This window comes from Argiope bruennichi, chromosome 2 (assembly GCF_947563725.1).
Source record: "Argiope bruennichi chromosome 2, qqArgBrue1.1, whole genome shotgun sequence".
Taxonomy (NCBI): Eukaryota; Metazoa; Arthropoda; class Arachnida; order Araneae; family Araneidae; genus Argiope; species Argiope bruennichi.
The window spans coordinates 96,237,581-96,265,439 of NC_079152.1; the positions used below are offsets into that span (position 1 = coordinate 96,237,581).

The 27,859-nt window shown below is 27.6% G+C and overlaps 1 protein-coding gene across 1 annotated transcript in view; it reads left to right on the forward strand.

Moving 5' to 3' along the window:
- Nucleotides 1–388: 388 nt before the first annotated feature.
- Nucleotides 389–27,859, forward strand: part of LOC129956177 (neuroendocrine convertase 1-like) — a 105,282-nt gene continuing 77,811 nt past the window's right edge. Inside the window, exon 1 of the mRNA XM_056068280.1 lies at nucleotides 389–668. Within this exon, the coding sequence (XP_055924255.1) occupies nucleotides 486–668 (183 nt within the window). The 5' untranslated portion in view covers nucleotides 389–485. The remainder of the gene's footprint in view (nucleotides 669–27,859) is intronic.

Here is a 27,859-nt window from a genome sequence, read left to right on the forward strand (position 1 = left end):
CATTATAGAACAAATCGATCGTGTTATAAAATATTTGAATAAATATTCTGTGTAAAATTAAATTGATGAAATGTAACCTAAAATTTAAATTTGTGTATTATTTATGCTTATTTAATACATAAATTTATTCCATTCATTTATTCATTTTTATTAATCAATCTTAAAAGAATGTTCTGTATATTCATTTTTGCGATAGAAAAGGAAAAGGGGGGAAAAAAAAGAGGAAAAGCGTGACCGTAAATGGCGGTGATTAGCCATGAAAAATTCTTATTTCTCCTCCCCTACCCATTGACATTACAAGGCTGAGGGAGAAAATCCGGGATTTAGATAAAAAGAGGGATAGACGCGTATATCGGAAAGCGCTCTTCTCCAGATGGCAGTCTTCTCACACAACACCAGCCGATTCTGATAACTTGTTGATACCACCTTTTCACGAGGGAACCGCTGTACAGAACGGTCGCTCTGTACCAGGCTGCTCTAAAACAATGGGAGGTGACGGGCCTTTGAAAATATTTTTCTATCTCATTCTACAAGCTGCGATTTTTTTTCTGGTGGCGGCTCATGATGACGATGGGCATTATTTGAGCGACTGGGTGGTGAGGTTGGTTGGAGGGAAAGATGTTGCTGATCAACTGGCTATGGAACTGGACTATCAAAACTTGGGAGAAGTAAGTTTTTTTTTATTATTTTATAAATTTTTAAGAACTTTTTTGGTTGTAAAGAATTCTAAAATTGGTATTTCAAATTTTTTTTTGCAGAATTTGCAATTGATATGTTTTTGTTATTGTGACTTTTATGTATTATTTTTACAATTATATTTAATTTAAGTAATAATGGATGGGTTTGTTGGTTTTCAGAATTATTGTTATTTAAAAGGAAATCTAAATTATATTATTTCCATTGATTTCAATCACTTTTAAAAGTTTTACAACTTTATTTTGCTAATCATTTTACTTTATCATAGATTCGATAAAGAAAAAAATAACAAAAACTTTCTGAAATGAGTAACAAAATTTTTATTTATGATAAAGAATTTGCCGGATATAATGTGTTTAAAATTGCTAAATTTTCATGAAATAAGAATTAATAAGAAAAAGTTAAATTAAAATTTTAAAAGTAAGAGAAGTTTGCGTGAAAATAAAATTTTATTACGAAACGCATTTTGCTTAGTATTTAAGCAACTTATTTTTTATAAGTTTTTGTATAGCTTTCAAATATTTTATTGTTTATAATTCAAACATGCATACAATCCAATACAATATGCTGTATAACTGTTAAAATTTTTTTTTTCAAAATATCTTTCAATGTAATAGTTATTATTTATTACCTATTACCATCTTTGTATTTTATCCATATAATTATTCAACAATTTTTCAATGTTATTTATTTATTTAAGATTTTTTTTTATTGTAGTTGATCTAAAGATGTGAGATGAAACTTTTTGAAAATATATGCTTCCTAAACATTGTAAATGTATAATCGTTCTCTTTGCAAAAGTGGTAATTTGCATAAAGTTAAAAATTAAAATTTATCAAATGTCTTAGTACTAGATTTTGATATTTTTGATTGATTTGATTTTTTTAGATTTTTTTATCTTTTTTTATCTTTTTTTTTCTTTTGTATTATATAACTTATTAAATTTTGTTATTTTATTTCATCCTTTTTTCTTTTGTATAAAATTCATTGTATAATCCCTGCGAATTAAAACTAAAGCTGTGATTTTCTGAAATATAAACAACTTATCCATTTTTACAATATGAAAATAAATTCCTCCATATAGCAACATTATAACATTTTGATTAGTTTGTAATTATTTAAATAATATAATTTTGATTATTAATTGAAAACCCAATGTTTATGTTTAATGGTCAAAGAGGGCTCTTTAATCTTTACATGAAAATTTAAAAAAATAATTAAACATATGTATTTAAATATATGAATTATATTAAAGATACTACTTTCAAAAAGGGATGTTATGTGGAGGTATTATATAAAAGAAATTAAATTATTTTATTCCAACAAAATATTTATATGAAGAAATATTAATTGTATTCATGGTTTATAAAATATCCTCATAAACGAATAATATGATCTTATAAAAATTTAAAAATAAATTTCAACAACTAGAAATAAATCAATTATGATTTCAGGTTATTATGGCTAAACAATTTTTTTCCAATCAAATATTAGTTTGCTACATATTTTTTCAACCATCACAGTCTTTTAAAACCATTTTGAATCATCTATCCTTAATATTTGTAATGAATAAAAGAGAAGATAAAAACTGAAAAGACTTATCATCATTAAAAATGTAAAAAGGAAATATTTCCAATATGGTTTGAGAAATCTGATATCTAAAACAATAAAACAGCAAAGATATAAAATATTAAATGGAAAATTGAAATAACAAAGTAATTCATACTTAAATATTTTTAGAAAAATTCTTGCAGATTAAATTGTCGAGTTTAGAATTAATTAATGAACGCTATTCACTTAAACGATGAATCCCTGTGGATAAATTTTAAATTTCAATTTATTTTATGAATGAGAAGATCAGATTTTATTTTTTTCGTTGTTGCCTTTTTTTATGCAAACTAATTTTGACTTTCGTTATAAGGATATTTTCTTTTTTTTTTAACTTTATAAACATATGTCTCTGTACGTATATCAATTTACTTGAAGGAAAAGGGGTTACAAGAAAAAATGTTTGAAAGCATATTTATACATCAATGAATGTTTAGAACGTTTTGATGTAATTTTATAATATACATAAACTATTAAGAAATATAACAAGTATAATGCTTTTAAGCGGACAGAAATACTGATATAAATCTAGAAATTATTCAAAGGAAAAAATATTTACTGGTATATTATATTGTAAAAATTTGAAAAGTCTTTAATGATTTTAAATTGGATGTTGCTGCCTAATTTACAAAAAAAAGTTTTATATGTCGAAGAAAAATTAAACTTTTCAGATAAATCTGATTTATTTTCTTTTATAAGATTTTGATCTTACGAATGCCTGCAGATAATTTTAGAGCTTCTGAAAACAAGAACATGTTATATATTTATAGAAATTCTTACAGCTTTAAGGAAGTTTTTGTTTATTAAAATTGTAACGATTAATACATATATAGATATTTTCAAAAAGTCAATTTGTTAGCATTAGCACAGGTAATTTCTATTCCTGCATTTATTATATATTTGGCGCTTTAAAACATTTAAGAATTTATTACATACAAATCCTATCTTCTTATACATATATTGCTTATTTCTTCTGCTATACATATTTGTTTGTATTTCTTGTAGACACAGGTAGATTACTACTACAGAATTTTTTTTTATTTCTTTTTTTATATGCTTCGTTTTTTTTAAAGAAAAAGCAACCAACAAAAATTTTAATTCATCCAGCACGAAATAATTCGAGTAACCTCAGATAATTTTTTGAATAATTTATTAAAAATAAATACATTAAAATTAGAATAAATAATTGAATTAACTTTTATTTGTCTCTGGGAGCATCGCTTAAGCATTTTTGTTGTCGAAGAAGAATTTTGAATACATAGCGTTAGATATATATACTTGCCTGGTGTAGAATCATACAGCAAAGATAACAAAACTTAATAATTAATATAAAGCCGACATGAATCTCTGGTATAAAAACTATACATTGTATATTATCGATTATTATCATGTTTCAAAATAAAAAAAAATCAAGCATAGCAAACTATAAATAAATAATACGAATTGCATATATATAGACTAAAGTCTGCAGAGTTAAAATGATAATGTTAAAAATTTGATATTAAAGATCGAACTTATTATTTTGCAAAATGTATTGGAAATGAATTTTTTTAAAAAAATCTCTAGCATATGTAAATCAGTGCTTGACTTTACTAATTCCCATAGTGAAAATATAATTAAGTTTATTCTTGCTGAAGATTTGAAGAAGACAGAGAGCAACTAGGTACTGATGGTATACGCAATGACATCTGTCTTCTGATGCCACGCTGTAATCGAAAAGACTCATGCAATCTAATAATCCTTCCTTGATTGTATGACCTTTGAGCACTGGGACAGATGCGTACCAGTTGTAAAACTATAAATCAATATCTTTTGAGATGTACAGTTGCGAGTTTTGCGAAATTTGTCTTGCTTTCTATTAAAATTTGGATCTATTTGACTAATTTTCACACTGTGCTTTGTTAGAGATAAAAAGTTATTAAAAGAATTCAGTTAAAAATGTAAGAAAATAAAGAAGAAACGATATTTCTTCTCTTGTAAATAATACATTTACATCGAAACTAAACAGTTGTTCAAATTTTAGAGCGCTAAAATTTGTAGTATCATTTTTTCCCTTGACTGAAATATAGCTACTTTCTTTTATCGAAACATGTTATATTTCTTCCATTTTTTTGCTATATATTTTTTTTTAATTTATTGTTTAGTTCTATAAGTCCGATTCAAAACAACACGGAAGTTTACTATGATCGATCAAAAAAATGCATTTCCTTAAATTTGAAGAACAGCTGTGGTTATTGATGTTAAAATAGTTTGAGAAGTTTCCGGTATGGTGGTTGGTTCTCGCTACCCTGGAAGTTACATGAAAAGGTGGGGGATCTGGCTCCTCTCATCGATGACGAGACGTATTTCCTCAGGGAAGGGTTGTACCGTGGCTGGTGATGGCCCTTAAGACTCAACCACAGTTCCCGCTAGTGTTGCTGTAGCAGCGGTCTGCTCATTCACTTTGTTATCCGTATCCGTGTGCCTTCAATGCGGGTCGGTGATTCAGTGATATGATGTTCCCGTTTATTAATTGTTGATGAATTGCACCCCCTGACAAATGAATTCCAGAATATTAAATGTTTAATATCCAAATTCTTTTAATTTCAAGTACTTTTGATGGTAACATTTTTTTCTACTTGCGTAAATAGAATGAATCTTTAGATTTATATGTACTTTTTATCTAATTTTTTTCCATCTCATTTTTTCTTACCATTTTCTAAGAAAATGCACTTTTTGTTTGCTGGCAAACCCTTAATTAAGAGCAGTTTATATCCTTTATTGTAACAGTAAGCTTCTACAAAACAGTTTTAATTTCCTTTCTTTCCGCTTCACTCTTACCGTCATCAGCCAACATTGCTTTATCTGACGAAAAGCAATCACTTTCTATTTACATTTAGCTATCTGAAAATTTGATGCGAAAAAAGAAAACATTATCACTGAAAGCTAATTCAATTTAATTGTTCAAGAAATGGCTTTCTGGAATTTTCGCACGCGACGGAAAAAAATCAAACGAAGTTAAGATAGAAAATTTCTTACCCTTGAAGGTTTTTGCTAATAATTTCATCAACTAATTTTGAGATCTCTCTTATGTCCATTATGCACCGTTGCTTTTCGCTAGTTTTTATTTCTTTTCCTTTTCAATGTTCTATGAAAGGATGGGAGTGCACTGTCTAAAACTTTTAGTGCATTCTAAAAAGCCCCAAAGCAAATTTCGAATTGATTTTCATAAAAGAACATTTTAAAAGCTTTCCTTTATGATGTCGATAAAATTGATAAAAATTCTAGCAAAGCAATTGTTTTAATAAGGTAAATTTTATGGAAAAAAAATCGAATAAAATCTTAGAAGATTCTTATGTAATTAAATATGATGAATAAAAATAAATGCTCCGGATATGAATCAAATTTCATAGAATAATGCTATGCTTATTAACTACCTCTCATAATCAAGAAAAATATATGATAAAAAAATACAAAATTATATGCATACTTAACGGTTCTTCATACAGATTTCACCGATTAATAAAAATTGGAACATTATGAAATAAAATTTATCTTTGTTTTATATTAGAGCTTCTAGATATGAATCAAATAGTATAAAACGATTATCTAATATATAAGAATCTCGTGTCACGGTATTTGTGTTCGTACTCCTCCGAAGCGGCTAGACCGATTTTTATGAAATTTTTTATGCGTATTTGGTAGGTATGAGAATAGGTCGTAAAGTATATTTCATAACGCTAGGTAATTAGAGTGTCCCTATCCCATCATTCCACGTTCAACGTACGCTGATGAGATCAACGCTTGCTCGAAATCATCGCCATTGTGGCGTAATGTTGAAAAAGTCCAGTTAAAAATAAACATGCGCGTCCAAATGCTGAAAGATCCATCTACTGACATATTCTCAGACCATTGTTAGTTATAGGCGATGGAAAAGTTGCTGCCTATAAAAATACTGGGTGCATAAAATTGCCCACTCATTTCTGCACTATCGTTGATTCGCAAAATGCTCTCATTGACAGCATATTTCCCGATGTACACACACATTACATAAATAATGCTTGGCTGGCAGAAAAAGCCATTTTGGCAGCAAAAAATGTGGACTTCGACGATTTAAACTTCAAGATACAGCAGTCGTTGCCAGGTGACTTGGTATCATACAGTTTGCGATGCTAACGAAGCTGTAAATTATCCAACTGAGTTTTTGAACTCACTGGATTTGCCAGGCATGTCACCACACCTTCTACAACTGAAACTTGGATCTCCGGTTATTTTACTTCTGAATCTGAATCCACCAGGGCTGTGCAATGGCACGCGATTGGTCATTAAAAAAATTGATGAAAAACGTTATCGAAGCCACCATTTTGAATTGTAAATTCGGAACCGAAAATGTTTTGCTGCCACGAATTCCAATGATTCTCACAGACGTGCCAATCGAATTCAAACGCGTTCAATTTCCTATTAGATTCGCATTCGCAGTGACAATCAATAAGTCGCAAGGCCAAACGATGTCTGTTTGCGGCTTTGATTTGGGCACACCATGTTTTTCACACGGACAGTTATACGTGGCATGTTCTCGCATGGGCAAACCATCGAGCTTATTTGTGTTGGCTAAAGAGCACTGACAAAAAATATTGTACATTCAATTGCTCTTCGAAAATGAATATTGATTTTCTTTATTTCATTTTTATACTTTAGTATAAAAAATAGATTACTTTTTCCCCTTTACGTTTAATTTATAAGAGATCAAACAATGTATATGTTCGTTACGTTAATGAAATACATTGTATTGAGAAATGAATGGTTGGTGTTTTTTTATCGGAGATCATCGTCTACGCTCCATTCCTCTATCTGTCATAGATCCCATCCCCACACACTTACAATACATGCGCTATTTTTTAATTTACAACCAAAATCTTAACTAGAAAGCATTTATATGGCAGAACAACGTTTGCCGGGTCAGCTAGTAACTTATAGAAATTTTGCTCTTTTACCAGCTCTTTAATGGAATCCCATATACTTGCAAAAGTAATTTGAATTATTGATGTTTTTGTTTGCTGCAATGAAAAAAATTACGAGCTCAATACATGATTTGCATGAAATAAAATAAAGTTACTCAAGAGAATTTCAAAATATGTATTTTTTAATAAATATATTTTAAATAAACATAATAAAAATGTATAGGTAATTTTATATAATTCTATTTCAAGCATGTTATTTTTATTTTCGCCTCTTTTCGTACCATGTACTATGATACCATTTAATCGAATATTAACCCTGAAAACATGTTTTCATAATCATTCATATGAAAAAATGAAAGGTCATTATAATCTTTGTATTAGCCACGTTTATACCGACGGAATGAAACAAATATTTAACACAAAATTACAGTTGTATTCACGAATTCCCATTCTAAAATTTTTTAAGTCATTATTCGTTTTTAAGTTCTCGCGTTTACATGTTTCTGAAAGTACAGACCGCAGACGGTCAACATCCTATTGGATTTAGTTAAAAATTAGAATGGTGTCTAGACTATAGATATCAATTCTGTGTATTGAATTTTATCTAGTTAGCTTTCTTCGTTCTGTTGTTAGTGTGTAAAATTATATTCAAACAAACGGGAAATGGACATCCTCTGGACAAATTTTATTCAAAATTTGATAGAAATATGAAAATTTAGTGTAAAGACCGCATATAAAATTTCAACCGCCTAGCTCAAAGCGGTTTTGAATTATCTTTGTCACAGACGGACAGACGGACATTTTCCAAAAATGTGTTTTCCGAACTCAAGGAGGTCTCAAAGGTGGAGATTCATAAAAATCTTGAGTTCAAATTTTTTGATGATTACTTTGCCTTCTCTAAATAGCGTATATGTAAAAGTAAAAAAGATGCACAAAATACATATTTGCTTTTCTAGTATTTGTGTATTAACCATATCCCAGCTATAAACCAACATAACATTAACTAGCAAAGTTTGAAATATATATTATTTAGATATTTAGTTCGCGCTTCTTTCTAAAAAAAAGTAATTTTTAAGGAAAGTATCATTTTTTCCATATTACATGGAATGATGATAACATAGGATCTAACTGGAGAATTGCCATTATCTTAGATTTTAGAAATGTTCGAAATTTTCCTATATTCCGATCATTAGAAATGTGACTATCACATTATGGGTAGTTTCATTCAGAATTTTAATTTGCCGTTTCCTAGAAGGGTTAGTTAAAAATACCAGTAGCATTTTTACCGATTGATATTAAAATCTTTGCAACTGTAGCTCTTAAGAATATGCCTTGTTCTGATTTATGCTAATCTTCATTTGTCACCATACAAATGAAGAGTGAGGACGTCAGAAATGAAAATAATTGAATAATTAATCATATGGTTAAAACATTAGATAGCTCAATTAATGCATCTAACAGCTACCTCCGAGTGAATGCTTGATTCTTGAAAAATGAAGAGGACTAAGTTCTGTTTTTGAAAAAAATATTTCGTTCTGATAGCTTATGTGTTTTCTATTCTGTATATTAAAATAAAGTTGACACCAGATAAAAATGGCGAGACAAAAGCTTTCATTTCATCTCAAAGTCTTTTATCGTTTCTTCTTTAAAGAATAGTATTCAGCAAAAGTGCACTTCACTATTGTGTTAAATATTCATCTAGTGTCAAGATATATTGAAATAAAGAAAAATTGAATGACGCAGAAAAATATCTGAGAAAAATGTCAATATTTACATACTTTAAAAGCAGTGGTTAGAAAATTCTCACCATTTAATATAAATTTATTAACTGAAATCAACAATTCAACCCTGTCCTAATGGAAGGAAAAATATACAGCATTAATTTTAAAAGATTGAGGGTGTTCTTCATATATTTTTCTGTATGGAGGTATTGTATTTCTGTATTGAGGCACATTTTGTTTTCAGCTTCGTCCTATAGTATAAAGAATCAAGTATGCATTTTTAGGAAGTTAATTCTTCCCATTGATCAATCTCAAATGACACGGGCATTTAGCTTTGATATTTAAATCACATATCAATTTTCATTCGTGTAGCTCACTGTGATTTTAACTTAAATTTTAAGTTGGAAGATTCTCTAATTTTCAACAAATCTGTTGAGATTTGACAAATCTCCAAATTTACTATAAAAAATCTTATGTCAAATTTCACTCATACAGCGAATTGTATTTCTGAGTATTCATATTAATCTACGTACAGATTGATAAATAATTTTCCTATTGAAGGATTTTATTCAAATCTTTCATATTTCCTAAAGTACTGAATTTCATTCATCAAGCTCGTTGTGGTTTTGAGTAATTTTGAAAAAACAATTAACTATCACAAAAAATATACACTTTATTAAAAAAAAACCATGATCAGCTAAGATCTTAATCTATACTTATATATAAAGCTCAATGTGTGTGTGTGTGTGTGTTAGCGTTCTACAGAAAAGACCATTTGACCTACAGCTACCAAATTTGGTACATGTATACCTTGGAGGTCGGAAATGTGCACCTGGGGTCCCTTTTTTTGAATTTTTAATTAGAATTTTAATTATTAATTAAAAACTAACTTTCCCGCCAAAAAATCTTTTCATTTCCCCCCCCCGCCAAATGAGTAAGGGTTCAGTTTTTTTTCCCAACAGTAATGAGGCTAGGCTTAAGATTTTTCGGCTGATTATTTGAAACGATTCTGTTTATTTTTTTAATGTTTGATTCATTTAAAATTAAACATTGTTAAAGAATCCATCTTTCAGATTCATTCTGAAGTACTTTTGAATTAAAATAAAACAGAATAAAGGAAATTAAAAATTTCTAATCTGCATAGCATTACCCCAATTGGCGTAGAAAAACTCACGCATTTGCATTACCGTAACTGGCGTTGAAAATTCACGCATGCGCATTGTGTTCTCATTGTTGACGTGACAACCATTATCAACGGATGATTTAAATTATTTTTAGATTAGTTGCATGCTTTTGTAATTAAAGTGTATTTATGTTAGTTATATATTTCTTGTATATGCTTATAGTTTTAAGTCCGTTGTTTTTTAAGTAGTTTTTTTAACCTGTTTTCAACCGATTATTTTAAACGATTCGTTTTATTTTCTTAGTGTTTGTTGTATTTAAAATGAAACATTGTTAATGAATCGATCTGGTCATGATGAATCTGAGAAAATTTTGTTGACAAATTCTTGAAATATTACATAAATTAAGAAAGATATTCTTTAGTTCCCATAAAGTTTAAACGCTCAGTGACTGTTTTCAGTAATCATATTACAAAAAAAAAAAAAAAAAAAAAAAAAAAAAAAAACTTTGTGTCAGCAAAAAAAAAATATTATTATATTAATTGTAGATTAATCCTTTCTACTTTAATTTAAAGTATAAATTCTACTGGAGCTAACAGAAAATTAGGGCGATACATATTACGTTATGACTGAAGGCATTTATAATATTATGAGTGAATTATATGACTATCAAAATTTGAAGTTTTAAAATATTTTGATGAAGAAGCTGTTAAAGTAGGAATTGCATAAAATATATAATTATTAAGATTTTAATGAACATTAAGATTGGCGAACCGGCTGGTCGCCAAAGGCGGTTAGTATTCAATATAACGAAGTCAAAATTTCAGATGATTGTAATGATTTTGAATTTTATACTTCGCATAAAAGAAGGAATATGCGAAACATGCATTGGCAAAATTTTATATCTTTTATGAATTTTTCTTGAATTGTTTGATTATTAACAAGAAGAATAGATTTTAAATTATTTATATTATAACATACAGAAAGTAGATCGAAAACTTGAAAGTCTTAAAAATTATTATGTTCATTTTTGTATTGTTATTCCTTTACAGGACCAATTCTTTAATTTTGAATATAGTTAGATGTTATTGATTTATAATTTTTTTTTCGAATTTTCTGACTTTTTTGACTTTTTGCTCCTGCATCATCTCTTCTTTTTCCTTAATTGAAAATCTTTTCTACATTGAAAACTTAACAAAACTACATACACATAATAATGTAAAATGTTTTAAAAGTTGCTTTTTCTGAAGAAACATTTTAAGGCAGAATAGCAACAACAAAAACATATTTTTTTACATATTAGTGTTTTGTAAATAATTTACAAATAATTAAAATGAAAATTTTTTATTCAAACGCATATAACTGCTCTAAATATATTATTGGTTCAAAGCTAGAAGCTGAATTCTATAAATTAGTACTTCCTGTGAAACCTCATAGTGACTCTATTCAAGAATCTGAAATTAATTGGAATTTCCATGGTTGAAATTGTCTAGACTTTAGTTAACTTAAAAGGTTGCTTAGTTTCTCAATGGTGGAAAATACAATCAATCATTCTAAAAATATAAATGTATTCTGATTATAAGCAACGAAAAGGAAATTATTTGCACAATAAATATTTTCTTGGTGATAATTAAAAAAATAATAGAAATAAAAATGAAGTAGAAACATTCTGATAATATTTTACTAAAAAGTAAATAATGAATATTAAAATCAGAAACATAAAAGACAAAAAAAAATTTACAAGTCAGAGTAGTTTCGATAGAAATATTTTAAATAAATTGGAATTTTAATCATATTTGAATTTTTAAATGGAGTAGTTCTCCATGCACAGGACATTTGTATGAGTTTGTTTTGCCCGTATTTTTGACATTAAAATTTCCTTTTCCACTCTTTAATACATTAGTAAAATATTTTTTTTTTTTTTTTTTTTTTTTTACTCTCTGCTTTTTAGTCTCAAATATATTTCAAAAATTTTAAATATCTACTATTACGGTAACTTATGATCCTTTTATCCAATCCTCTATCAGTAGTCACCTTTTATACGAAATAATATTTTAATAAAATTCAATTAATTAAAGTGCTTTTAATAATCGAAAAACTTCAAAATATTTCACTGCCATTAGGATTGTATATTTCTGCATAAAATTTCAGAATCTAGAGGTACACGAAGAGAGAAAATATTGAATACTGATTTGAAATAATTATAATATGATTACAGAATCATGGCTTTATAAACAGAAAACAAATAATTTTTTTTAAAAAAACTTAAAAGATTTTCTTCAAAACATTTCAAGTGATTTTTTTTAGTTTTTATTACTTACTTTGTTTATTTCGACATACATGTCTTTAAAACGAATTTCAAATATTTTGTATAAATAATATCATTTAGACAAAGCTTTTTTTAAAAATTAAATTACAATTTTAAAATATCAAGGAGTTGAATTATGACATTTGGCAACTCAGTTTTACAAAACGTCGAGTTAGTTAATGTATCATAACTCTGAGTTTAATAGCTCTAATTATGAAGTTCGTTCAGTTTAAGTAACTCTAAGTTTAGGATATATTATTACATCACGTTAAAAAGTTGTAAACTTGACTGTATAATTACGCTCAGTTTAACAACACTGCTTATAATATTTACCGCTATGTCCAACTAAATTTTCTTAATATGATATGAATCATTAGGCCAAGATAAATAGACCTAAATGCGGTGTGAACCATTACGCTTGGTTAAATAGTTCAAAACTTAATCTGGTGTATTTAAATTGACTAGATAGACCTAAATTGGTTTAAATTTACCAATCATATAGTAAATATGGATAAAATCTAATTTAAAACAATGGCTTTCGATGTGACATATACTAAATCTTTGTATTTGAAGTAAAATTTATTTAATATTGGAAAATTAGTTAAAATTTCCGGAAATTATTTAAAACTTTTTAATAAAGTTATTGCGAAATCTCTTAGAGCTTTGAGACGTTAATAAGGCATGTTAATTTTCAGTTTATAATTTCATTTTTAGAGGTTTTTTTTTTTTACTTAAATTACCAATAGTTGAAGTTTATTAGAAGTAAAAACGAATATACATACCTAGAACTGAATTAAATAAACGCATACCATTAAGATATGATAATGAAAACGTCATATCATTATTATATCAATTATATGTTTTTTTCCTAAAGATGTTTATATTTTTACATAAAATGAAATTTGAATTAATTATGCATGGCATCATTCAAATACAAATGCATTCATCTCAGATACAGTGTGCTGAAAATGGCTAATTATTCTATTTCAGGCATGGCTATTGAATATTTTTTAATTAACATCCTTTTAAATAGATGAAAATGCAAATGCTTTAATATTAATGAGAAATATATGCATTGATAATCGACGATGATAGGTAACATTGATAAACAATCGGCGAATCGAATCAGACAATTAAGCAGTACAAATCATATATGCGTAATAGGCTTTTGCCATAAAATGAGATTTCAAACTGACACTTCTCCATACTCCAAAGGATCTCGTCATTTAATATTGAGCAAACCGTGGTCTAGTGTTAAGGGGAAAATGGATCAAGGTTGAACTCCCAACTTCTCTATAGGTACGCCGCATGTATAGACCTGCTGCATGTCAATTTGAATGTGAAATTGAAATTATAAATGCTTTATCTTTATAATCTTTTAAAGCTTACTTTTAAATTTAAATAATTGCATTAAACCAGTGGAAATTTTCTCCACAAAAAGTTTTTCGCATACTTTTTAATAAAGGTGTTAATTCTTCTATCCATCATAATATTGTAAATCTTGGTTTAGGCTGTAAGTTTCTGGAAAGATATTGGTGAAAAATAGTTATGAAATATTAATCATTGGTGTGAATCTACATTTTTACTAGATTTTTTTTCACAATTAATTCTTAGCACGTAGTTAATGCACAAATACCCGAAAATCGAATTTGTTTTTCAGGCGCTTTTTTTACAAATTGAAACCGAAATTTGACATAAATTCACTATTGTAATTAGAAGATCACTCACTAAATTTCATGTAAGTCATTGTGTTTGCATACATGCGTAAGTATAGACCGGTCAATTCTTTGAAAAATTTGATTCAAAATTTGATAAGAGTCTATATTTTAAATGCAAGATTTGTTCAATAAATTTTATCTATCTGCCTTTTTAATTTTTTTTTATTATTGTCTTTATTTATACTCCGATATCCGGAGACACAAACTTATCCTGAATCGATTTTCAGATTTATTTTTGAATTTTTATCCTGAACCGATTTTTTTTTTATCAAAACTTAACATAAGTCTACAAATGTGGTATAATGTCCATACACCACATTTCATCCATTTAGCTTAAAGGGTTTTTCAATTATCATGTTCATAGACAGACAGGCGGACATAATTCCTAAAAGTATTTTTTGGTTTCAAATTGGTCTAAAACGCAGAGTTTCGTCAAAATTCTCAATTTTAATTTTTTTTTTCAATTTTAGGACTTTTTCTTCATATACTTCATGTACGATAAAGTAAAAATAAGAGAGAAGTCAACAGGTTTCATTAACGATGCCAAAAAGAAAACAGAATTCGGCATATATGAAATGAAAGTTGAAAATATACAATTCTCGACTGTCATTTATTACTTAAGAAATAAATAATGAATGGCGTACGTAATCCATTTTCTTTCGGATTACGAGGATTGTTTATTTTTCATTGCTAGGGAAAAAATATTACTGACTAATTAGTAATTTTTGAATTATTAAAAAAGATGGAATTGTTTGTTACAAAAAGTTAAAAAAAACACGCACAAAATAACACAAAGCAAAATAATTTAGTTCACTTTATTAATTTCGAAAGATATTTAGTTAAAAGATATTTTTAATCGTTTTAAGAGGTACTAACATATTTCTAATTTTTATACAATTCAATATAACTATTCGAAAATAATCTTAAAAAATTTCAATTTGTGTAAAACCTCTTACTAATTAGCTTCTGTTAGAAATCAACTGAAAATGAAACTCGAAGCTATGTCGATATCTCTCTACATCTCAATTACAAATTAATTTCTGAAATGCTATTTTTTATTGATTTATTTTTGGATTTAATAACATTTGTAAACATGTATTATTAAATATCTGAATATTAAAATATAAAATAATAAAATATTTTGAACATCATGAAAGAATTCAAAAACAGGGAATAATATTTTCGTCAAAAACCAAGCAATGTATAAAATAATTAAGAAAATTCTCACCAGAAAAATATTCTCTGATATTCATTAAAGTTTAAAATATATTAGGAAAAACGATAAAAATTCTCCTTTACATGACGTGTTTAATTAGAATCTCACCTTTTTATGGTATTTTTTTGACAACCATATCTATGATGAAAAATTAATTAGAGAAATAAAATAAGAATATCTGAAAAGAATAAGAATTGGAAAAATTAATTCTCATAACAGAAATATTGCTGGAGAGAGCTAGAATATTTAATATTCAGTAGAATATTATATAGATTACGCACAAATTAAAATTTTTTCCTATAAATTTAGAATATTTAATAAAATGCAATATTCTTGAATTAATATAAGCCAATGCAATGAATATAAATATATTAAAGAAAATTGATTGATTTAGTATAGTGGTTTTGCGTAGTATTAATTATATATATATATATATATATATATATATATATATATATATATATATATATATATATATATATTAAATTTTAGATTTAAATAGAAATAAAGTTAATTTATATTCATTTACTAAAAATATTTAATAAATGGTACTTAAATTGTACTCCATTTAATTTTATTTCAGTTATTTCATTAGAGGGGGGAGGGGCTATTATTAGCTAATGCTGCTTAAAGAAACATAGAAGCAAAAATTTGCATCAGACGTAATTTCTAGCATTGCTCATGATTTTGAATATAAGTAAATAAAGCTTTAAAAAATTAATTTTTACTACTTTTGATTTTTAACCAATTAAGAAATTCTAAATCGCAAATAAAGTAGATATGCTTCATTAGAAACTAAATATAGCATCATAGTTTTGAAATTACAATTCTGAATTTATTACAAAGAATTTATTAAGAGATAAAAAAAATAACCATATATCGGCAATAATTGCAATTATACATACAGCGTCAATTGAGTTATTTTCAGAAATTGTTCACCTGTTTTCCATTATCGTTTATCGTCTGAACATTTTTTTCATCAATTAAATTCAATTTTTTCATCAATTCAGTTCAATTTTTTCATCATTTAAATTTAAATTCGGGAAAGTTTCTGAGATAAAGTGCTAAAACAATATGAAATAGGCTACATTTTCCTAAACACCGAATTTTTGGAAAAAGTTTTTTTCCCTTTTTTTCCCCACAGTTGTGAATTCTACTAATATTTTCAAATTCACTAAAAACATTTATGTTTTAATGTATGTTCCCTATCACAGTTTTGCAAGGTAATTTAGGAGCATAATATTTACAAAATCAAATTTTGAAACATTTTATTCTCCCTTAGAAATACAAAAAAAAAAAAAATCTTTTAACAAAAGCCACTAGTTGAATAATTGAAACTTCTGTATCAACTATAATATGCAGAGTGTTTCAAAAATTCTTAAGAAGCCAGTTTCAGCAATCATTTTTACAACTGAATATGGCGTCACAATTCCAAAGAGCAGCTGCTACATGGTTTTGTGCTTTTATAAAAGAAATGGATTCCCTATACATAGTAAATAAAGATTTGTCAAATGATATATAAATTCACCTTAGCACAAGAATAAAGTCACAAAAATAGCAGCATTATAAATCTACAACAACAAGACAGATGTCAACAATACGATATCAACAACTTTTGAATATTTAAAGTAAATGTTAAAAAAGGAAGGACTATACATGTATGTATGTGTAAGTGGGTTTTATCTAAATTCTTAAACATCGGAACTTAATTTAAACTCTTCCTTCATTACGAATTACTATCGAAGGGGTGTAACAAAAAAAACCCTTTCAATCCAGGGACATTGGGCCGTTCAGGTCTAGCGATTTTAAAATTATATCACAACAAATCGATATTTTATAAGAAAAACTATAATTTGACATTAGCTGTATTCAAGGTCATTTGGAAGTTGAAAAGAGGAATTTGAGGAATTTCTCCCATTTTCTTATCTCTGAAAAGAGATTCCCCGGGCTCTGAAGCCGCGAGCACGACCTTAGATTTGTGTTCTGATCAGATAATGATCTTAATTTTTTTTTTAATTTAGTAATATAAATGTTTTGCTATCAATAAATGATTTTTTCAATGCAAGTCATATATTTTTGTGTGTTTTAAAGAGAAATCTTTAATCTTAAAATTCGTTTAAATACTTTGTGCTTAAAACACTTTTAAATGTAAAATTTTAAAAGCTATATTCACCTGTATTATAAATATTGTGCTATTTTGCAACTAACTTTTTCCGTAGCATATACGTAATTTTCTTTGTATTTTGTTAAGAGAAATATTCTGCTGCGAAACCCGATGCGCGTTTTCGAGTAAGTACATGGCGTGTTAAATATTAATAGTAAGAAATAAGCCAATAACAGGAGAAAGCAAAATAGTAATTATTACCACAAGAGGATACATTTCGAAGTCAGCATCCGGATCATGAACCATCACGTTCTATTTAGATATCCTTGAACGAGTTGGGGTCTGAAGGGAAGAGGGAGTCTCAAAAAGTATACTCAAGAATAAATGTTGAAAAAGAAATGAAAAATGATGCAACACTCATATATCAGACTGAAAAGCATTTTTTTCACCTTCTGTCACAGAATAAAGTCGCTAATCATGCTTAGTGAATTATTATTCATCAAATTATACTGTTGCGTAATTTTGAAGTTTATATTGTGTTGAACATTTATTTTACATTTTACTTAGTGATTTTACTTTTTTTACTTATCTTTTTCATATTTTTGATTTCCATAAAATTCCTACTACAGGGGTTGTCTGTTGTCTTAGAACTTCAAGTACTAGTGTAAAAATGAAACTGTTCTGAATGCTTGGCTTTTCCCTTTAAATTCGTCTAAAGATTTTTAATCATATTCTATATTTTATTTTCACTATCAAAAATCATTAAAAAACACGATTATAAACATACTGGCACACACAAAATCAAGCATTGGTGCAGTTTTGAACTGAGGGCTTTTTCATATTGTTCTATTTATAGTTATTTATATTTTTTATTTTTTTTTAAGCTCTTATTACAAAATGGGGGAGAATTTTTTATTTGCAACATTATGACATAATTTCAGCTATGAATTCATAATTGAATTCAAAGGACTACCTAAATTATCTTGAAATTTTAAATAACTTTTTAGTAGGAATAAAACTTTTTATATTTAACGCTAACAATCATTATCTCAATTGGAAATTTATGGATGTAAACTCATTTAGGAAAGCACTTAAATTGCATAAAATTAATGAGGTTATTATTTAGAACGATATAATAACAGAATAACAAATTTATTCGTAATTAATTAATACATTGCTTTAATTAGCATTGGCTATAATAGAATTATATATTTAAAATTCAAGTTTAAATGAATAAAAAATTAAATTCTGAAATATTAAACCATAACTTCGCCATTATCTATTAATTGGTAGTTTTTTTTTTTAAATCTCACTGAAATAGATGAGTAAGGCGTTAAAGTATGAATTTGCAGCTAATTGCTTTGTGGGGAAGAAAGATTAACAATTTAAAGCTAAAGTGTAGCTGGAGAGCAACTTAACTTTCTAGATCACTTTTTCATTTTTATAACTTCTTGTCGATTTGTTCATTAGATTTCCTCGTGCATATCTTTACTATGTGTTCCTATTATTTTATAATGGCAGACTGCGTCTTTGAAAATGTAGCAATTTATCACAGAATAATTTTAAAAATAGGCATCACTAAAATATTTTTCATGTCGGCTTTCATTCCAGAATATTTCGTCATCCTTGTTTTCTTCTAAGCAGTTATAGATTTTCAATTTCATATGATATCTTGTTTTATAAAATAACTGCAGTAAGCTGGAAAGATAATGTTTTATAAAGTTTAAAATGTCCAATTAACCTTCGAAAATGCTTGAATTTGAGAACTTTCGTAGTTTTAGATTGAATATCAATACCCTATTCTTTAGAATAGTTAGTTATGAGTCTTTATTTTTGTCCTTATTACAATGAAATCAATCGAAATGTTTGATTCTGCTTTAAAAATATAAGTGACATATATGTGACAATTTCAGTAATACCACTAATTAAGATCTCATTTCATTTAAAACCCTGCTCCGTGCTTTAACACATTAAAAACATTTTTTTAAAACTATTTGCTACAATATATATGTGACAGGACATTTATTTTGTGACACGCATTAATTAGCAATTGTGGAAGTTAAACATTTAGGTTTCAAAGTTAAATCAAGGATGCTTCCTCTGCTATTTGCAATACTGATGGCAGTCAAATTGATGGCAGAGTTGTTTTCGCATTTGTGGTTTTCAAAAGTGGTATTGAATCCGAGCATTTTCAATTCAAAATTCGTGAGGAATGCACAGTTTTTGTAGCTGAACTTTTATGTTTAAACTTCGCCATCAAATGGATCACTGAACAAAACAGTGTAATCTCAGACCATCTCATTTGTACCGATTCTCTTTCACCCTTGGATTCTCTGAAGTGTATTTCTTCATATAACAACATAATCGTCGAGATCCAAAAGCAAATTAAAAGCCTGAAAAATAAAAATATCTCGACAGTTTTTACATTTGTTTATGGACAGCATTTACGCAAAAGAGCGGGTCGATTGACTTGCAAAGGCAAAATTGACATTGTTGTTAATATTCCGAAATCGTTTTACAAGAAGATTACGAGAGAGAAAATGGTGGAGACTTGAAATCAAGAATATTTCATTTCAAATAAAGGGAGCTTAACAAAGAAATTTATTCCATCCATTAATATGAAACAGTCATACCATCATTTTTATACTAATTAAAAATTAGCCCAGTTTCTCAGTGGTTATGGTAACTTTAAAAGTTATTTCTGCACATTAATTTGCTTCCGTCATCTTCCTGAAATTATAATATTGGTGGCGAGGAAAATATTGAACATGTGCTCCTTCTATGTTCCAAGTTTGGCAAAGAAAAACAGGTCCTAAGACTGGCTCTCAAGGGCATTAATATAAATTGACCTCCAGAATTTCACCAATTCAATAATTTTTACTTTATTTCTCTTTTGCTCTACTTTCCAGTATTTATTACATTTCATAATTCATCGTTATAATTTTAAGCCATCATTTAATATTCTTTTCTCAAATTCATTAAAAAATGGCGCTTCTAGTAAAAAAAAAAAATTAATACTAGAACTGTAAGTAATTTTGAAAACTATAAGTAATTTTTAAAAAAATATTAAAATATTGTATTCTCATAGGGGAAACATTTCTGTGCATAACTTCGGAACTTTGGGTACATCAGATATTTTAGGCAAAATTTTTTACAAACATGAAATCTCATAAAGGCTTCCAAAAGTTAGGTGGAGTAGATTCTGGTGACGTCAGGATTCCTGATAAATGACGTCATGCCGTTGATTACATTCATTATAAATGACATTCATCATTTAATTGCTTGTTGACTGGCATTACTCGCAGTATTGCTTTGATTATTGCAGAGAGCATACATATCTTACAAGAGGTGTGTTTGATTTAAATGGTTTGAAACATTTGTCAGGCGGCCAATTTTTAACAGACTAACCTATTTTTTTCAATAGGTTAAGCATATTTACACTCTAGTACAAATCTTTAAAAATGGAAAAAGTCTCTGAGATTTTACTCAGAGACCTTTTCTCTTAAAGATTTTGCTGAAATCCTCTCCAGTTAATTTCAGTTTCTATATATATCTTTTCTACTCCCACATGTATTTATAAATAATTTGTTTTCTTATTACTTTTTACATGCTTTTATTGGATTTGAGGTTCTTCATGTCTGTAAAGAGGAAATTACATAAAGGAATTTTCTGTTTATTTTTATATGCTCAAATGTGACTTATCAAAAATGATGTAACAATTCAGTATTTTTGGAATACTACATTTTTCGTTTCATATCCCAATTTATTGCTTAGTTTCATACGAAAAATACCTCTAAAGCAGATGGATTTTAATCCATCTAATTTTGCAATTGATTATGAAATTTCATAAAAATTGTTATTATGGATTGCAAAAAACATATTGCGGAGAAAAAAAAATCAAATATACATGTTTTTTAAAAATGCTTTTCTTTTGTTAAAAAGTAAAAAAAAATACTTTTTCAAAATTGGAAATAAAAACAAGGATTTAAAAACAAACAGAACGGTAAGATATTAATATTACAAAATAATGAAATTAATTCACAATATACATCATAAAGAAAAAAATTTGTAAACATTTGTTACAATTCTAAATTTATTATAAATGTGATTGAAATCGAAATTAAAATACTTTTAAGAATTTTGTTTTCATCTTTAAGTTTCTGGTGTTAAAAAAAAGTATTTTCTGCTTTCTGATGCTGTAATTTTTGACAGTAAACGCATGGAAAGAATTTAAATCTTCATTACGGCAAATATTAATTAATAACCGCATCTTTACTTTAATTAATATGCGTTTTTAAATTTAAAAAAAATTGAAGAAATATATAGAAATCTGTTGATGCCAGTGACATGGCAGATAACAAGGCATACTCATTGACGTGGAGGGAAAAAAAATTTTAAATCCAAAAAGGGCGAATTTAAGAAAAATAATTGTCTTCAAAGAAAAGAAGGAATTACTTAATCCAGAAAATTTCCAAAAATGTTTTTTTTCTCTATCTCATTTATTAATATGAAAAAGAAAAATTTAAATCAATTTTTTTCGAAATGAATTAAAAGTCTTTGTTTTTCTTCGACTTTTTCCAAAAACTTCCATTTTTCAAACACGGTTAAAATATAAATAAAATACTTATTTATTAGTCTGAAATTTTTCATAACACTATCTAGGGAATGAATAAAAATATAGATACAATTATGAACCATCGTCAAATTCGATACTTTTCAAACTTTGAAAAAATTAAAATTATACGAAAAGCTATGATTTTACACTACAACTATGTAATTTTCAAAAATTTTAATTATTTCTAAACATCTGCTTTCGATCCTGGCTGATACGGAAGAATATACGATTCCGACTATTTATTTTTTATTCAAAGTGTTTGAAAAAGGTTAAAACTGAAGCAAAAATTTCTGAAATAGTTAAAAAAAATTAGAATATATTTTTTTAAAAATTGAAATTCCGTTCCTATGTGCGTTGCTATGTATTTTATACAACACCGCGCCCCTTGTCAAATTTGAACGAAATTTTGTACACGTTTCTTAGTATATAAAAGGATTTACAACGCTATTAAAAAGTTACTACAACCCTCTACAGGGTTAAAAAAGGGCAGGGTTGAACGATTTTATGTTTTTGTTCCATAATTTCTGAAAAAATCAGTGCACCAAAATTATTTTTGCACATCGTAAAAGTTAAGCAGTTAGCTTTTTATTGGCATAAGTTTCATTTCTGTTTAAATATTTCTTTCAATCTTTCAAAATTAATGTAAACACATTTTATAACGGTGACGCTATTCTGTTGAAATGTTGCTCCTATTTTCTGTTATATCTATCACTCGTCCATTTGCCAATTTTGCAGTTATATTACTTTCTTCCTACATTTTTACTTTTGCTTTTGTTATATGGTTACTATTGAACCTATAACCACCTAGTTTCTCCCACTGCTAATTATATGCCCCGAAATTCTAGATTGGGAGCACAAATCTCTACTCGTATAGATCGAACATTGACACTAAAATTGTTTTTTTATCATAATAATTTAAAGTTTCAATTAATTATAAGGTTGTGGTTTAAACCGTTCTTGCATTGAATACATAAAACTGTACATATTTATATAAAACAAATGGACATAAGCGAAGCCGCGGTTCCTACTGCTAATTTTTAAATATGCTTGTACTATATGCTAGGTTTTTATATAAATGGCATTTGAAAATAGAAAATTATTCAGTCAAATATCAATATTTAGAGAAAAAAGATTCCGAATGCTGTAGAATACATTAATTATCACTCTATGTCCCATTTTAGCGAAATGTGAATTCTCAAAAAAAGTTCTCTCATAGAAGTATTGTTGAAGTATTGTAAGGCAACTAACATCCATAAAACGCGAAAACTTTTTTCAGACCACACCGAAATAATGAGCTACTTTGAAAGTAAACAGGGGGTGGTGGCACTATTTCTAGCATCTCACTCCAACCGTAATTGATCGCTGTTTCCTTTCAGTGGTCTCGTTCCGCTTTGATAAGAACGGGATCGAATCCCCATAGGGGATTTAGAAAAGGAATAACAACACACCTGTCAAGAGCATGCAGCGATTAAGCTGTGTATCTTTTACGAGGGGAAAAACAGAGTTTTCTTTGGTTTTATTTGTATTGTATTTCAAATAAATAATTGAATTTTAAAAGAACTTCATCTATTATGTTTTGAAGAAGTGTATTTGAAGAATACGATTTCTTTTGTGATCGGAGAAAAAAAGTTCCAAATTTAAATCTTAGTTATAAAAGATTATATTTTATCAAAAGGTTGAAATGAATAAAAACGAAGAATGATTGAAAATAAAAGATACTGAATTGGAACATGAGCATACATTTTGATAATCTTTAATGAAGCTAAAATGTTACATCTTTTTATAATTTCAGTAATTATGAGTTAAAACTTTAGCATTTCTAGACTAAGTTATTGTTTTTTAATAAAAATTAATATTGAAATATTGAGTATAGCAATTTTTTAAATAATTAAAATTTCATATTGCTTATTAACTTAAAATTATTCATTTGTATTCTGATCATGTTGCCATTTAAGTAAGTGCATATAATATATTTGTAAGTAATGATACCTGTAGACTTTGTTTGGTTATACTGCCAGGCGAAAAAAAAAAATTAACCAAAGTTCAATCCATCTTGACAAGAAAAAAAATGGAAGAATACTAAATTATTAAATAATTATCCATTTGGAAATCGATAATTTTCCATGTTTTTTTTTATATTCCATTTGCTTTAGTAATTTCATAATTTTTTTTTTGCATTCTGTAAATTATGTCGCTATTATGAAATTTTATCTAATATTTCATCCGGATATTTTTTATAGTATTGCGATTACTGTATCTTAAAATTCTGGGCAATATCTAAGCGATTTTAGATTCTCATTTTAACAAATTTCCACATTCGAAATGCAAAACTATACAATAGGAAACAAAAGTAATTAGAAAGCTCATTATATTGATTTTGGAAGTGTGTTTCGAAAAAGAAACGATATATTCAATAATTATTTTGACTTAGACATTCTCTTTATACGTAACTAAATAAGTATCTACCAATACTTGCTTTATATATAACTAAAGAAATAATAATATTAAAGAAATATATAACTAACAAAGTCTAAACGAAACCTTGTTTTCTTTGACATCAAATTGGTAATCCGATTTGCTATTTTGAAACCAAGTAGATATTATGGAGATCTAATGAGGTGGTAAAACGAACAATTTTTAACTGTTGATTTCATGGATACGTTTGATTCGAAAACATCGTTTTCATTTTAGCCATATTGTATATATTCACTTTGAGGAAATAAAATAAAGGAATCAAACAAGTCAACTTTTTTCTTATATTTCACCCTTTTAATATAAAATATAAAATTTAACAGAAGTAATGGTACATTGGATAAAAAAATCCATGAAAAAAATAGGCTTTTTAATAAAAATGCCTCAATTTGTTTGTTGTAATATCTTGAGAGTTTTATTTGAAAAAATTGCTTTCAAAATATAATCGATTTTCGTATGGAAAGCATATCTAAAGTTTTCTATTTTTACAAAATCCAATGCTGAAACTCTGGAATATTGCCCAAGTTTTAAATCTCTTTCCATTTTTTTCTTTTCTTTTCTTTTTTTTTTACTTTGAATTATTTCTGAGTATTCATCTTTCCATCCTTATTTCTATCTGTATCTTTAGAAATATGATAATTCAAAATTACAGATGGAAAAAGGGAAGATCAATGATATTAATGTTCTCACAAGCAGGTTTCATCTATATTGCATATTGCCACATTAATATCATATAATATCAACACCATAGATAGTATAAGATATCGTATGATATTCCCGTGATGCCATTCTGAATGCCGTGCAATATCGTGAAAATATCTTAACAATAATCATTCTGTGCTATTAAAGACCAAAGAATTAATTACATGCACCGCAAATGGGATCAGATTTCCCAATATATTATCTTTTCAATTTCGGAGTTGCAACAACAGTGAGGCCAGCTACAAAATGCCATTTTTATGCGGACAGTATACCTCTAACATTACTAGATCAGTTCAAACTTTCTTAAAACGACCATATAATAAGTCGTTACGTTTAAACAATATGGCACCACAACCGACTGATCTCAAACCACGCGATTTTTAGCAGTGATTTTTTTTTAAATTTTACATCAAAACACAAATGTCAAACGATCTCTGATCTAATAGACAGTATTATGCTTCCTTTCTGATAAATGGTCAGAATACTTTATGCCATGGAGTAGAAAGCACAGTTTGTGGATGTGTTTAGTACGTGTTATCGAAAACAATGGAGGTGGGCACTGAGCATCTGTAATGCTATTATTGTTTACTTCTCACTGCAGTGCGATATGTTTTTATTTTTGCGTGTTAATGAATATTGCATCACATGATATTATCTCCTTTTTTTTCTGTATTATTTTGTAGCTTCAGTTCTTCAACATCCTGAATCAGCAAATTTTAATCTTAAGAATAATGAAAAATATTTTCCTTAATTTATTTAAAAGTAATTTGAAAAATTGCCGAAGGTATTGATTCAGCTGAATCTATTGAGAAAATTTTTTACTCAATTTTCATAGAACGCATCAATTCTATTAAGTGCGAGTAACATTATGCTTCATTGGGAGATATAAAGCCACCTCCAGGGACTTTTGAAAAAAAAATTCCGTAAAAAAAGAGCAGAAAATCAAATGTTTATTTTTTGTGCTATGCAGTTTTTTTTTATTTTGGGTGTTTGATTCTTATGTAGATTTTGTTCGATAATATTTCTTTGATATATGTTAAAAACTAAATATCTAACGCAAATATTCATTTAACAAAAGTTTTAAAATAATTTTAAGAAAAGGTAGAAAAGTTGCTGAATATTTTGAATTTTAGAATCATGCGGCAAATAAAATTGTAAGGATGAATTGTTGGTAGCTGCTACTGTCACGGATAACTTATTTCATAAAATATTGCATTCTTCCGCTTTTTTTTTTTTTTGTAAGAATGCTCAGAAGAATACATATAAGTGATGTTTGAAAACGTCGCATTTCGACATTTAAAAATAGCGGAAAAGTTGTCAAAGAGATTCCATTTTTGCTTCAAATCCTTCCCGATGTGATTTCAAACTTTCACAAAAATGTAGACAGTCACAAAGAAAAGAGCAGACGGCTAAAAAAAAGAGCTTCAAAAAAAGCCTTTTGAAAGTTTACAAAAACTGCTGTAATTGTTCAAATGCTGGGATCAAAGCAGAGCTAAGCTTTTATGTCAAGGTATACAGTTTACAAACTACATAAAGAAATCAAATGCATTCATTTTCAAAAAGAGGAAGTATCCTCTGAAATGGTTATTTACACTTAGAGATAACCATAACTTACTGCCGTAAAGGAAAGATTACACATTGTGAATTATTAAAGGGACCTCCAACATACTCTAAGGTTAGAGTAATTGAATTTTTATTGTTTTTAAATTACGCCGCTGGTAAACAGCATTATTGGCTTTGATTAAACCATAGCTGCCCCGATTTCCATTTGGAGATTTTGGAATTTTACTAGGTGCCAAAAATAGATTTGGTATGCCTGACTGTTTAGATACATTCTCTATCGATTAGTCAATATTGCGTTACCAGAAACACAATATTCACTGATATATTGAGAATGTGTATTCTGTGTTTCGTTTCTTTACAACAAGCGAACAAATTTGAAATTTGTCTGTAGGAAAGGAACATAATTTCCTATTTGAAACATTATATTTTTGGTTTGGTTTTTATGTTATAATGAAATACCGTACATCAATATGTAATTGAGAGGTTATAATAACGGTCTGTTTATTGATCAGTCTTTTATTAAAAGTATCTCACTTAGTCTCTTTTTTAAATGATTTTATTGATAATTTTATAACAATATCCTTTTTCAAAAATAGCAAATATTTTTTAAACAAAACAGGAATTTTATATAATTATACTGTTACACAACTTTTTGCTCATACATATAAATTATCCAGCCAAAAATTTCAACAAAAGTTGGCACTTAATGGATTAAAGAATCGAAAAATAGTTTTATACTTAAACCGACAAACTAAAAACTAAATGCCTGATAGACTGGTTAAGAGTAGGATATACAGAGTTACAGAGTTTGATCTTCATAAAGGGCAAAAGAAAATAAATATTTTACCTTAAAATGATAGCATTTTAGCTTCTTCTTTACAGTTAATGTTTAGGTGAAGAAAAAATGGTGTTTCAACAAAAGGTCATTCATTCACACTGATTAGAATAAAAGTCTGCTTTTAACAAGAAATGGGGATGTTTTGCACAGTCATAAAACCCTGAGTTTAACATAGCGTAAAACATATAATTGAATCAAAAGTATATGAACACTTTAATATTTTGGACGAACTGCCCT